The sequence below is a fragment of the Microchirus variegatus genome (genome assembly GCF_963457635.1).
Source record: "Microchirus variegatus genome assembly, chromosome: 20".
Taxonomy (NCBI): Eukaryota; Metazoa; Chordata; class Actinopteri; order Pleuronectiformes; family Soleidae; genus Microchirus; species Microchirus variegatus.
In genome coordinates, this window is record NC_139821.1 from 2,212,331 (window position 1) to 2,227,285 (window position 14,955).

The window sequence follows — 14,955 nt, forward strand, 5'->3', positions numbered from 1 at the left end:
TGGCAGTTTAAAAAAAGCCTCCCTCTGCTCTGCATCGTCACTGCTGCTGCCTAAAATAACACACACACACACACACACACACACACACTGTTGTTAGAGGTCACAGAGGTCGCGCTCTCTGCCATGTTTTTCCGTCTTAATGAGGTGGTTTCAGCGTTTCTTTTTTTAATCTGAACGTTAGCATAATCTGATTATAACATCACTGCTGTTGTTGTTGTTGTGTAGCAATGTGAGGCCCCGCCCTCTCTTGGGACACAAACACAAACACAAACCTCTCTTCTGACCCCTGTTTGTCCTTTCACCCCAACCGGGTGAGGCACGTGCACAAAAATCCCGCTTCTACCTGACAACTTCACTCAGGTCGAGCTGGTTTCACTGCTCGATTCTGATTGGCTGCACACGGAGAGAGAGAGAGAGCGAGAGGGAGGGAGAGAGAGATAGAGAGAGAGAGTTAGGACACGCCCACTGCTCATAATACAGACTGGTTCACTCACTTTCCTTCCTCGCGCTGAGTCTGAGTCCTGGCCCCGGGGCTGAACGACACACACACACACACATTCACTCATTCACAACTTCACGCGCTCACACACACTCACACACACACACACAGTCATGGCAGCTACACACAGTGAGTACCGCGGTTACCTGCGGAACAGCAGCGTGGACATGGAGGCCGGACCGCACCGCTTCCACCCGGTGCCGAGCTCGGACTCCTCGTGCACGCACCGGCCGCTGCTCTTCGGGACCCTCGCGGTCATGGGGCTGCTGCAGGTGGCGTCCAGCGTGGCCATTTTACTCCACCTGACCGGTTACCTGCAAGAGGTATGTGTGTGCGCGTGTGTGTGTGTGCGCGCGCGAAAGAGAGAGCTGGCGCTGCTTCTATTTCTCGTGCGTAAACGGTGCCAAATCCTGCTCCTGTGCGTAAAAACGACTCCACAAAGGTTTTTTTTTAAGAAGAGAGGTTTTATTTTATTTTATTTTATTTTTTTTAGTGTGATTTAAAAACACGCAGCGAGATAAAGCGCAGCGCAGTGGGCGGCGGTGAGAGGAGGAGGAGGAGGAGGAGGAGAGCGCAGGATTTGTGCGCAAAGCTTCCTGCGCCTCCTGATCTCACACTGATAACATCTAAGCGAACTTTCCACTGCAGTGATTTACTCTTCTTCTTCCTGTCCTCCCTGCAGTGAGACAGACAGACAGACAGACAGAGAGACAGACAGACAGACAGTCCTGTGTTTGTAGAACGCGCAGATGTTTTCACTCGAGGCTTCGCTGCGTGTTTACACGAGGCGCGCGCTCATATCTGTCATTTATGGCCCGCCGTGTCATAAAGTGTAAACTCGGGAGTGTGAGCAGAGACAGAGGAGGACACAGCAGGGCCGTACACGGATGTCTCAGAAAGCAAGGGGGGGGGGGGGAAAAGGGGACCCCCCCCACCACCACCACCACCTCATACTTCCCCTCCTTTAGATAACTTTCTGCAGAAAAACCGCAATACCGCTGGGTTATTTGAGTCATAATCTGTCGTGGAATAAAAACTATCGCTCTACCTCGTCTCGGAAGTAAATGTAGAAACTTCGTTAAATCGTTAAAGGTTAAATATGAAAAATGTCTGTTAGCAACTTCCTGTCTGATTGATGTGAATTTTTCATGATGGATAGATGATCACCCAAATATGCTCCCATTCAATTTTGGTGAGAATCCGCCCACAGATGACGTCACAAAACATGATTACATTTGAAGAAGTCCCCATTCATTACAATGGGCAAAAGTGTCAAAATGAATCACGCGTCTGTCAAAAATTCAAAAACTCAGATTTTAGCCAAATTTGGTATACGAGTGCAGGATTAGACTCTCTACAATCACACCAAATTTCATCCAGATCCAATCCAGATTATAGATTTGACGGCAATTTAAATCTAACACAATTTCGTCCCATTGAATCAGTTCAGACATATCTCAGCTACATATTAACAAATCAGGGTGATTTTTGATGTCATGTGTAGGTGATCACACAAGTCTGTTCCCATTTAATTTTGGTAAGAATCCGCCCACTGATGACATCACAAAACATGATCAAACTTTCAAGAAATCCCACTCTTTTAAAATGGGCATAAATGGAAAATAACCCTTTATATCTCTGTCAAAACTCATCGGATTTGAACGGAATTTGGTGTGTGAGTGCAAGATGAGATGCTCTATCATCGGAATACATTTCATGTGGATATAATCTAGATTACAGATTTCATGTGGATATAATCTAGATTACGGATTTGGCGGGAATCTAATCGTGAGAGGTTGATGTCAGAGGGTGAAACATCTGAGGGGGTGAAGTTCTTCTCGGTCCAGTGGATTTAAAAATGTAAACATGTCATGTGCAGGTTTGTAAAAACACACCGAGGACGCGTCTCTGCTGCTGCTGCTGATGTTGTTGTTGTTATTCTTTAGTCTCTGTTTAGTAGCAACCGTCCAAACTTGCACGAATAATTTAATGAGCGCAAAACGTTTTTCTGTGGAAGACACTCGTGGAGACAAAAACAGGATTTTGATAGTGCCATTAGCACACACACACACACATTCTTGTACTTGCTGCATACTGAGGACCAGCATTTCCACTTTATAAATCAACACAATTACAAATATATACTTCATGAATGACATCTACAAAGAACTACTTTTTTTAAAATGTTTGGTCCAAAATTTTACAAAAACTTTGACAAAAAAAGTTTGGTCCAAAATTTTACAAAAACGTCATACAATACTATGTCATCCAAAATTTGGAGAGAAAAAAATTTGACCCAAAATTTTTCGTCCAAAATTTGACAAAAATGTCATATTATACTTTGTCGTCCAAAATTTGAAAAATCTTTGACAAAAAAAATTTTGGTCCAAAATTTTACAAAAACGTCATACTATACTATGTCGTCCAAAATTTGGGAAAAAAATTTGGACCCAAAATTTTTCGTCCAAAATTTGACAAAAACGTCATATTATACTTTGTCGTCCAACATTTTGGAAAAAAAATTTGACCCAAAATTTTTCGTCCAAAAATTTGACAAAAACATCATATTATACTGTCTTCCAAAATTTGAAAAAAATCTTTGACAAAAAATTTTGGTCCAACATTTGACAAAAACGTCATAAAATACTATGTCATCCAAAATTAAAAGAAAATTTTACCAAAAATTTTTGGTCCAAAATTGATTTTTTTTTTTGACAAATTGAGTATAGCGTGTTATAGCAACCTAAGGAAGTGATTTCAATGAATACAAAGTGAGGACCGGCCAAAATGTCCTCACTCCGTAAAAATGACCTCACTTTGTTGGTTTAAAAACCCTCACTGGTCCTCAGTATGCCGCAAGTACAAGAACACACACACACACACACACACACACACACACACACAGATACAGATCAACATACCGGTGTCTTCCTGCATCACGGTCCACTTCACATGTCTTCCTGTCAGCTCATCAGTGCAGCTGCTCTGATTCTCTCCGATCGTTTTTCTTTAATCACGTTTATTTTTTGTTTTTCTTTCCCTCTGAATCGTCTTATTGTCGTGTTTCAACACGTCCACGTGTGTTTAAGGCATAGTTCACTCTGTGCTCATTATACGCGGCCGCCTACAGGGACGATGAGATTAAACCGACTCTGTCGCCTCGTAAAAATCCTTATTAGATTAAGTCTGCGAACAGGAAAGTGACGTTTGTAAAAGCCGCTCACTCTCTCACACCAAAGCCCATAGAGAAAACCACTGATTTTAGCTCACGGCGGACACAGGAGCTGCTGGTCTACTGCTGCCTCGTGTGGTCACTTTGTGTCGTTTAACTAAATCCAAACAAAGGATTTTAAAAGCCGAATTCACTAAAATAAGTCATTGTAAGTTAGTGATGGAGGCAGCAGTGGATCAACAACTCCTGTGAACTCCTGTGTCTCTGTGATGTTAAAATTGACAGTTTTCTCTATGGGGTTTGGTGTGGGAGAGTGAGCGGTTTTTACAAACTTCAGTTTCCTGTTTGACAACATTGTCAAAAGTGATGAAACACATTTTTTTTTAAACATACTGTTAACAGAATTAATTGTGCTCGGTATTCGATTACTGTTGAGGTCGTGTTATTGCTGGCAGACGTGTTGTCAGTTATACTGTGATTATGGCAAACCACACTTTAAAAAGTTGGACAAACGCCAACTCTCCCTGCACCAAAGTCCATAGAGTAAACCAGTGATTTTAACATCACAGAGACACAGGAGTTCACAGGAGTTGTTGATCCACTGCTGCCTCCATCACTAACTTACAATGTCTTATTCTGTAAAGTTCTGCTTTTTAAATATTTCATTTAGACTTAAATCAGTGACACAAAGTGACCACACGAGGCAGCAGCAGTAGACCAGCAGCTCCTGTGTCCATGTGAGCTAAAATCACTGGTTTTCTCTATGGGGTTTGGTGTGGGAGAGTGAGCGTTAGTTGTCAGTCATAAAATGAATGTCCTGGTCCTGGTCCAGGTCAAGGTCCTGGTCCTGGTCCTGGTCCAGGTCCTGGTCCAGGTCCAGGTCCAGGTCCAGGTCCAGGTCCTGGTCCTGGTCCAGGTCCTGGTCCTCAGACGTCCAGCACCTGCAGGACGTCCTGCAGATGAAGCGTCACCACAGCTCCTGCACAGGAATGTGCTGATCTCAGCAGAGTTTACAAAATATAACAATAACAACATCTCTGCTGCTCTGACTCACACACAAGTGTGTGTGTGTGTGTGTCTGTGTGTCTGTGTGTGTCTGTGTGTGTGTGTGTGTGAGGCTGCAGGAAAAAACCTTGTGGTAAATTTGTTAAATTGGACGCGACGACCGTGTGAACGTGAACTAAACTGAGCTGAAGCTGTGGAAACACACACACACAACATGAACTCAACATGTACCTGAATGCAACATGTACTTGAAAGCAACATTTACCTGAATGCAACTTGTACTCGAATGCAACACTTGCATTACGCTGACAGATGAAGTACCTGAACGCAACACATACTTGAACGACCGGTGAAGTCCTTGAACGCAACAAGTACCTGAACACAACACGTACATTACACTGGCTGTGAGTGATTGATTTGATCTGCTCGTTGTCTTCTGTCTCTCTAACGTCTCCTGTCTTTGTGTCTCCAGGTCGATCTGTCCACGGCTCCACATCGACCCATCGACGTGAGTTTGAACACAACAACAACAACAACAACAACAACAACAACAACAACACAAAACAACACAAAATAACACAAAACATACAAACCAGTAATCCCTCTTTTTTAAAATAGATTTCTGCTTCCACAAACATCATTTACAGGGAGAGTTGAGGCTTTTTTAAATCTGACGTATCACTCACTCTCCCACACCAAAGCCCATAGAGAAAATCAGTGATTTTAGCTCACAGTGGACACAGGAGCTGCTGGTCTACTGCTGCCTCGTGTGGTCACTTTGTGTCACTGATTTAAGTCTGAAGGAAATATTTTAAAAGCCGAATTTTACAAAATCAGTCATAGTAAGTTAGTGATGGAGGCAGCAGTGGATCAACAACTCCTGTGAACTCCTGTGTCTCTGTGATGTTAAAATCACTGGTTTACTCTATGGACTTTGGTGTGGGAGAGTGAGTGACTTTGGTGTGGGAGAGTGGGTGAGTGGTTTTTACAGGTTTTAACTTCTTCTCACGTCTAAAAACAAACTCTCTGATTGAACAAAGAAAGCAAACATTAATCCTCTTTCAAAGAAAACTCGACACGTTTCCTTCTCGACGACGACGGGGAAGTCCGAGCGTTTGTAAGACGAGGAGCGGACTTTGTTACGAGAGGAGGAGCGGAGTTTAGAAAAGAAAGAGGATCCTCCTCCTCCTCCTCATCATCATCTTCATCATCATCATCACAAACATTTTCCCATGGGTGTGTTTTTACTGCAGCAACACAGCTTCTGTAGAGGAGGAGAGGGAGGAGTGGAGGGAGAGGAGGAGAGGGAGGAGGAGGAGAGGAGAGGGAGGAGGAGAGGAGGAGAGGAGAGGGAGGAGGAGAGGAGGAGAGGAGGAGGAGGAGAGGAGAGGGAGGAGGAGAGGAGGAGAGGAGAGGGAGGAGGAGAGGAGGAGAGGAGGAGGAGAGGAGGAGAGGAGAGGGAGGAGGAGAGGAGGAGAGGAGGAGGAGGAGAGGGTGGAAGAGAGGAGGAGAGGGAGGAGGAGAGGAGGAGGAGGAGAGGGTGGAAGAGAGGAGGAGAGGGAGGAGGAGAGGAGGAGGAGGAAGAGGAGGAGAGGAGAGGAGGAGGAGGTCAGACCACATGACCTCTGATAGAAGAGGTCAAACATCTCTGTCGATCAGGATTTTCATTCTTTCCACGACTCTGATGAACCACACACACACACACACACACACACACACACACACACACACACACACACACACACACAGAGACACACACACACACACACACACACACACACACACACACACACACACACACAGTGAGTCACAGTGGTGTTCGTGGTTCTTTTTTAAATTCATTATCACTGAAGTCATGATTCTTTTTTTTCTGTCGCTGTTTATTTACTTTACGAAAGAGGAAAAAAATGAGAAGGATTTCCCATCATGCTTTGAGACAACGATGATGTCTGTTCTGGCCTGTGTTAGTCTGGTCTGTATCGGTCTGTTCTGGTCTGTATTGGTCTGTTCTGGTCTGTATCGGTGTGTTCTGGTCTGTATTGGTCTGTTCTGGTCTGTATCAGTCTGTGTTAGTCTGGCCTGTATTGGTCTGTTCTAGCCTGTATCGGTCTGTTCTGGTCTATATCGGTCTGTTCTGGTCTGTATCGGTGTGTTCTGGTCTGTATTGGTCTGTTCTAGCCTGTATTGGTCTGTTCTAGTCTATATCGGTCTGTTCTGGTCTGTTCTGGTCTGTATCGGTGTGTTCTGGTCTGTATTGGTCTGTTCTGGTCTGTATCAGTCTGTGTTAGTCTGGCCTGTATTGGTCTGTTCTAGCCTGTATCGGTCTGTTCTGGTCTATATCGGTCTGTTCTGGTCTGTTCTGGTCTGTATCGGTGTGTTCTGGTCTGTATCGGTCTGTTCTGGTCTCTATCTGTCTGTGTTAGTCTGGCCTCTATCGGTCTGTTCTGGTCTGTATCGGTGTGTTCTGGTCTGTATTGGTCTGTTCTAGCCTGTATCGGTCTGTTCTGGTCTATATCGGTCTGTTCTGGTCTGTTCTGGTCTGTATCGGTGTGTTCTGGTCTGTATTGGTCTGTATCAGTCTGTGTTAGTCTGGCCTGTATTGGTCTGTTCTAGCCTGTATCGGTCTGTTCTGGTCTATATCGGTCTGTTCTGGTCTGTTCTGGTCTCTATCTGTCTGTGTTAGTCTGGCCTATATCGGTCTGTTCTGGTCTGTATTGTATTGTATTGATTGTATCGTTCTGTCTTAGTCTGGCCTGTATCTGTATAAGTCTGTGTCATTAGCATGTTTACCCATGCGGCGCCCTGAGGCATGCTGGGAGTTTAAAGAGGTGTCAGGGTGACATGTCCTCATGTCCTTGATGACTTTTAGACTGTGAGAGACTGTGAGGACATGGTTTAGTCCAGGGTGTAAACATGTTTGTGCAGAGGACTGAAGGTCAGTGATAGTGTGTGTCTGTGTGAGCGTGTGTGTGTGTGTGTGTGTGTGTGTGTGTGTGTGTGTGTCTGTGTCTGTGTCTGTGTGTGTGTGTGAAGACAGTGATGCCAGGATAGAAAGAAGAAGAGGGGAAATCATAAAAACATGTTCCAACACCTTGAGGATCTCATAAAAAGTGTTTCCTGAAACAAGTCATTTACGATATTCATGAGCTTCTGTAAACACATGCATGTGATTTAAAACACACTTTATTTCATCAATTACATTGTTTCTCACTTTTTAACGTGATGTTTGAGGGTTTTTTGAGGTCGCACCAAACCCCATAGAGAAAACCAGTGATTTTAGCTCACAGGGAGGAGCTGCTGGTCTACTGCTGCCTCGTGTGGTCACTTTGTGTCACTGATTTAAGTCTAAATTAATTATTTTAAAAGCTGAATTCATTAAAATAAGTCATTGTAAGTAAGTGATGGAGGCAGCAGTGGATCAACAACTCCTGTGAACTCCTGTGTCTCTGTGATGTTAAAATCACTGGTTTACTCTATGGACTTTGGTGTGGGGGAGTGAGTGGTTTACAAACTTCAGTTACGTGTTGGACAACGTTGTCAGAATAGTGATGAAACATTTATATATTTTTTAACATACTGTAGAATTAATTGAGCGTAGATTTTATTACTGTCGATGTTGTGTTGTTGCTGGCAGACGTGTTGTCGGTCAAAAACGCTCCCACACCAAAGTCACTCACGCTCCCTGCACCAAACCTCATAGAGAAAATCAGTGATTTTAACATCACAGAGACACAGGAGTTCACAGGAGTTGTTGATCCACTGCTGCCTCCATCACTGAGTTCAAATGTCTTATTTTGTCAATTCGGCTTTTGAAAATCTTCATTTCGACTTAAATCAGTGACACAAAGTGACCACACGAGGCAGCAGTAGACCAGCAGCTCCTGTGTCGCCGTGAGCTAAAATCGCTGATTTTCTGAATGGACTTTTGTTTGCAGAAAGGCCTTTTTTTAAGTTTCCTGTTTCCTGTGGGAAGAGAGCGAGTAAAGATGACGATCGAGTGCCAAACGTTTGCTTAAAATATTTGACATGTCGAGACAAACGTGTCATTTCAAAGTGATGATTTAATCTGGTGTCAGATCAGTGCTGACACTGTATCTGATGACATGCTCAGGAACTACGTTTTCCCTGAGTAGACTAGAATAGACTAGAATAGAATAGACTAGAATTAGCGCTCGGAGCCGAACTGGGTCCTGGTCCTGGTCCAGGACGTCGGTGCCAAAACCTCCGTGGAGCTGAAAGGTTCTGCTCACCAGGAGGCCTCGCTGTCACCGCCGCAGATCTGCTGTAACCACGGCTGTAATAAGACGTCTCCGTCTGTCACGCACACACACACACACACACACACACACACACACACACACACATTCTTGTACTTGCTGCATACTGAGGACTGGGTTGCTGACAAAGTGAGGACCAGCATTTCCACTTTATAAATCAACACAATTACAAATATCTACTTCATGAATGACATCTACAAAGAACTACTGGTTGCGGTACCATTTTTTCTTTTTCATTTTTGGTCCAAAATTTGACAAAAACGTCATACTATATGTTGTCCAAAATTTGAAAAAAAAAATGTTGTCCAAAATTTGAAAAAAGTTTGTCCAAAATTTGAAAAAAAAATGTTTTGTCCAAAATTTGAAAAAAAAATGTTTTGTCCAAAATTTGAAAAAAAAATTTTTTGTCCAAAATGTAAAAAAAAAAAATGTTGTCCAAAATTTGAAAAAAAAAAATTGACCCAAAATGTTTGGTCCAAATTTGACAAAAACGTCATACTATACTATGTCGTCCAAAATTAGATTTTTTTTTCTTTTCTTGACAAATTGAGTATAGCATGTTATAGCAACCTAAGGAAGTGATTTCAATGAAAACAAAGTGAGGACCGGCCAAAATGTCCTCACTCCGTAAAAATGACCTCATTTTGTTGGTTAAAAACCCTCACTGGTCCTCAGTATGCCGCAAGTACAAGAACACACACACACACACACACACACACACACACACACACACACACACACACACACACACAGCAGAACAAAGCTGTGGTCAAACAGCAACGCATTTAAAAAAGAGCTGATTTACGAGTAGAGAGCCAGTGATTGTGAGAGGATCTGCACTGATGTGGACTCACTGTTTCACAGAGAGTGGAAAGATGTGTCTATATATATATATATATATGTATATATATACTCTGATATACATGAACACATACTGTGTGTGTGTGTGTGTGTGTTTTTAAATGTACTCTCTCTGTGTGTTTTGTACAGGAGGCTCAGACTGAGCCGGTCCACAACGCTCTCAGAGACACCAAAAACAGACGCTGCAAAAACCCAAAGGGCAGTTTGCCGTCGGCTCATCTGCCAATCAGAACGCACCAGGAGTATTCAAAGAGTGAGTTGTTTACAACAACAACAAAAATAATAATAATGATAACGATGATAATAATGGACAGTTAGCGGACAGATGGGACCCTTAGCGAACCGTTAGCGTACAGTTGGCAGACAGTTACGGCAGTTAGTGGACAGTTAGCGGCAATTAGCGGAAAGTCAGCGGACAGTTAGGGCAGTTAGCGATCAGTTAGCGTACAGTTGGCAGACAGTTACGGCAGTTAGCGGTCAGTTTAGGGCACTTGGCAAACAGTTAGCAGACAGTTAGGGCAGTTAGCGGACAGTTAGCAAACATTTAGGGCAGTTAGCGGACAGTTGGCAAGAGTTAGGGCAGTCAGCGGACAGTAAGGCCAGTTATCGGACAGTTGGGACATAGTTGGTGCACATTTAGCGGACAGTTAGGGCAGTTAGTTGACAGTTAGTGGTCCGTTAAAGAAGTTAGCGGACAGTTAGGGAAGTTAGCAGTCAGTTAGGGTAGTTAGTGGACAGTTAGGGCAGTTAGCTGACAGGATAGGTAGCGGGCAGTTAGCAGTCAGTTAGCGGACAGTTAGGGCAGTTAGCAGTCAGTTAGTGGACAGTTAGGGCAGTTAGCTGACAGGATAGGTAGCGGGCAGTTAGCAGTCAGTTAGCGGACAGTTAGGGCAGTTAGCAGTCAGTTAGTGAACAGTTAGGGCAGTTAGCAGTCAGTTAGTGGACAGTTAGGGCAGTTAATGGTCAGTTAGGACAGTTAGCGGACAGTAAGGGAAGTTAGCAGTCAGTTAGCGGACAGTTAGAGCAGTTAGTGGACAGTTAGGGCAGTTAGCAGTCAGTTGGCAGTCAGTTAGCGGACAGTTAGAGCAGTTAGCGGACAGTTGGCAGTCAGTTAGCGGACAGTTTTGTTGTGAAGCAGCGATTCAGTGACCCGTTGTGTTGTCGTCACGCAGAGGTGGAACAGGCCGTCACCATCGACTGGGACGAGGAGCACGGCTACTGTCACAGGATGCGCTACCAGAAGGGAAAGCTGCTGGTGATGGAGCTGGGCTTCTACTACGTCTACGCCAAGACCTGCTTCCGCTACTACAAGCTGGGGCCGGAGGACGGCGGCGGTCAGGCAGCGGCGGCGGCGGCTGCGGCTGCGGCGGCTGCGGCCGCGCCGGCGGTGGACGTGCGGAACACGCAGCTGATCCAGTACGTGTTCCGCGAGAGCATCAAGCAGAACAGCAAAGTGGTGATGCTGATGAAGACGGGCAGCACCGTGCGCCTCAACAGCACCAGCTACAACATGTACTGCGCGCAGCAAGGCCGCGGCGTCCGTTTAGAGGAGGGCGACACGCTGTTCGTCAACGTGTCCAACGCCTGGATGCTGGACCCCGACGGGGCCGGGACGTACTTCGGCGCCATAAAGTTGGGCAACTGATGTTTGTGTGCGGAGGCGGACATGAAGCTACTGATGCCAAAGAACCACTGTTAGTCATTTACGTCTTTTTCTGTCTTATTTTTTCGATTTCTCCTCAAATAAGTCTCGGATTCCTGCGCGAGAACGACGACGACGACGACGGCGCTCGGCCCCCTCCAAAACAGCACTGGACTTTTTATTTTCTTTCTTTAAGATGTTTTCCTGACGTTTGTGCACTAATGAAACAAACCACAGGGGGGCGACTGAGGAGGCCAAATAAGAGGATTTATCAGCGTTTTATTGTAGAAGCGTTTGGAATCAAAATAACATTCGGCTCCTGTTCCAGGCCCCGGACTCTGACCCAGTTTTTCCCTGAGAGTTCGCTCCTGAAAGCGTGAACCCGCAGTCGCTAGCTCAATGCTATCGTTTTTAAAAACAAAGCACTTAGACGCTGATTTACGACGCCCCCTGGGGGGAATCTCTGAGGCCTTTGCACAGGAACGCATTCTTTTATTTTACAGAAAATAGCTGCAATATGTAGTTTCACCGCTAGATGTCACTAAATCCTCCCTTAAAATAGCTCCTTACGAACATACTTTGGCTAGATTTTGTCCACGATAGCTTTCATGTCGTTTTTGGACCAACATTTGTGAACTTTTTCCTCTGTTTCGTCACATGGGAACGACGTCAGATCTAACAAAGTCCGTCCTTAAAGCGTCTTCTTAAATCTACGCGATTTAATCTCTGAAAGGCTCCGCCCTCTATTTTTAAACTCTCTCTTCGGTTCTTTGCCGTGTTGACAGTTTCTACAGAAGAGACATGGACGTGTGGACTGATCTGTCCTCTGATTGGACAAAGTCTCGAGGATTCCAGACACGAACTCTGGACCAGGTCTGGAGAATCAGGAGTTTCAGGAGAACGTCGGAAGAACTCGCTGTGGATTATCCAGAGATTTGGCAGCAGGAGAAGTTCTGGAGAACGTCTTCTGTGGACATTTGTGTTCTCGCAAACTCCTTTTCCGTTCGTGCTCGCAAGAACATCAGGTTCCAGAAGATCTGATTTCGTACCAGTTCAGGCCTTATTGTCCTATGATGGAACGTTCTCGCATAATCTGGAGCGAGTTCCCATGGTTACCGTCTTCTTCTTCTTCGTTGTCCTTGGTCTGATTTTACCAACCTCAGAATCCCTTTGCCGTTTATTGACAGACCTCTGAAGACACAGATGGGCTGATGAAGACCATAATGTCCTCTTTTGTTGACCCTCTGTGGACACTTGTCTTCAGATGACTTTATCTACGTTATTCTGAAAGGTTATCGTGGGATTATCGGTCACTGACGACCCAAAAATAAATCCACCCTTTAGAGCCTGTCGTCCATTTGTCCTCCTCGGCTGATGAAGATCTGAATGTTCTCCTCTTACGTTGACCCTAGCCTTAGCTAACCTACATTTGCGTTATTTTAGATTAGGTTATTGTGGGATTAACGACGTCTTCTGCGCGCTTTAAATGCCGTGAAATCACCATCGCGACTCTTCAAAAATCGGCGTTGCGTTCCACGTGCAAAGGCCTTTAACGATAAAACGGTGTCGCGTGTTTCCGTCCATTTGTGGCCTGTCTCCACATGACAGTTAGCGGGCAGTTAGCTGACAGTTAGCAAACAGTTAGCGGACAGTTAGTGGTCAGTTAGGGCAGTTAGCAGACAGTTAGATGAGTTAGTGGACAATTAGGACCATTAGTGGTCAGTTAGGGCAGTTAGCAGACAGTTAGCGAACAGTTAGGACAGTTAGCGGTCAGTTAGGGCAGTTTGTGGACAGTTCTGACAGTTAGCGGACAGTTAGGTTAGTTAGCGGACAATTAGGACCGTTAGTGGTCAGTTAGGGCAGTTTCTGGACAGTTAGCAGTCCGTTAGAGCAGTTAGCGGACAGTTAGGGCAGTTTGTGGACAGTTCTGACAGTTAGCGGACAGTTAGGTGAGTTAGCATACAATTAGGACCGTTAGCGGTCAGTTAGGGCAGTTTGTGGACATTTAGCGGGCAGTAAGGGCAGTTTCTGGACAGTTAGCGGTCAGTTAGGGCAGTTTGCGGACAGTTCTGACAGTTAGCGGACAGTTCTGACAGTTAGCGGACAGTTAGCGGACAGTTAGGTGAGTAAGCGGACACTTAGGATTGTTAGTAGACAATCCAGACTCTTCTTGTGTGGTTCCACGATGATGGAATGAGCTAGCAAGAGCTACCAGATCAGGGGAACAGCGTCCGTCTGTCTCCTGAAGACCTAACTAATTCGAGAGCTAGCACTGACGTTTGCCCAATGAGTCTTCTTACGTTGACCCTAGCCTTAGCTAACCTACATTTACGTTATTTTAGATTAGGTCATTGTGGGATTATTGCGTAACGGCGTCTTCTGCGCGTTGTAAATGTCGTGAAATCAACTCGCAACTCTTCAAAAATCGGGGCTGCGTTCCACGTGCAAAGGCCTTTAACGATAAAACGGTGTCGCACGTGTTTCCGTCCACTTCCCCCCCGTGGCCCGCGGTCACATGACGCGGTCACATGACGACGCAGGACGACAGGAGCGATCGCAGATAGCTGGACTGTCTGAGCGCCAAACGACGCGAGAAAAGACTTCACTAGAGGAACCGAGTTGACTTTGGTTTCGTCGTTAACTTAAAAAAAAACAAAAAAAAATACGATTCTGTTTCTTTTGTTTTTCGTTGAACTCTTTTCGCGGAGGTAAAACGGGAATATGCACTAAAGTAAATATTTATTTATTAGCTATAGAAGAAGAACGGAGGCGGGGCTCATTGTTACAGTGACCTCGCCGCTGTCAAAAAAGTCATTTATATATATTTTTAATGTCCGTGCGACATTTATTACGCAGCACTTAGAGGAAATACTAGACACGCTTTTTCAATCTCTTCTTATTAAAAACACAGGGGCTTGATTTTTAAATTCCATATTTATGTTATCTCGACAATTCTGTGTGCACTCAATAGCAATATGGACTTAATGTTTCCTTCTACAAGATTGTAGCAAAACCTGTAAGTAACTCTCTGATTGTTTTGTTTCCTTTTTTTTAATTTATGTTGTCTATATTATTATTATTATTATTATTATTATTATTATAATAAAAAAAAACTACTTTTGTAAAAGTGTTTCCTGTGTGTTGACTCTTTGAAGAACCATAATACGTGTAAAACAATGTTTTCTTACAAAATGAAAGTTACAACGTTGTAGTTTATTCACATTTGTGGTAACAATTGTAAAAACTTTGAAAAACTCAATAGTTGCCGGGAATTAGCCGCGATGCTAACACTTCCGGAAAACATGGCTGTCAATGTGAACACAAACAAACCCAGGATTAAGCTACCTGACAAAAATAATCTCGCTTCAATCTAAAATAACTTAAAATACTTAAATCCTGACATTATAGATTGAAAACTGCATTTACCTAAACCACTCACTCTCCCACACCAAACCTCATAGAGAAAACCGCTGATTTTAGCTCACAGTGGACACAGGAG

The 14,955-nt window shown here is 44.4% G+C and overlaps 1 protein-coding gene across 1 annotated transcript; it reads left to right on the plus strand.

The window, feature by feature from the left end:
- Window positions 1–612: 612 nt before the first annotated feature.
- Window positions 613–11,459, plus strand: tnfsf11 (TNF superfamily member 11; the record flags this gene model as incomplete). Its single annotated transcript, XM_083906721.1, has 4 exons — window positions 613–822; window positions 5,149–5,184; window positions 9,944–10,067; window positions 10,987–11,459. 4 exons carry the CDS (start codon window positions 613–615, stop codon window positions 11,457–11,459), a joined length of 843 nt encoding a protein of 280 aa, XP_083762847.1.
- Window positions 11,460–14,955: the final 3,496 nt, after the last annotated feature.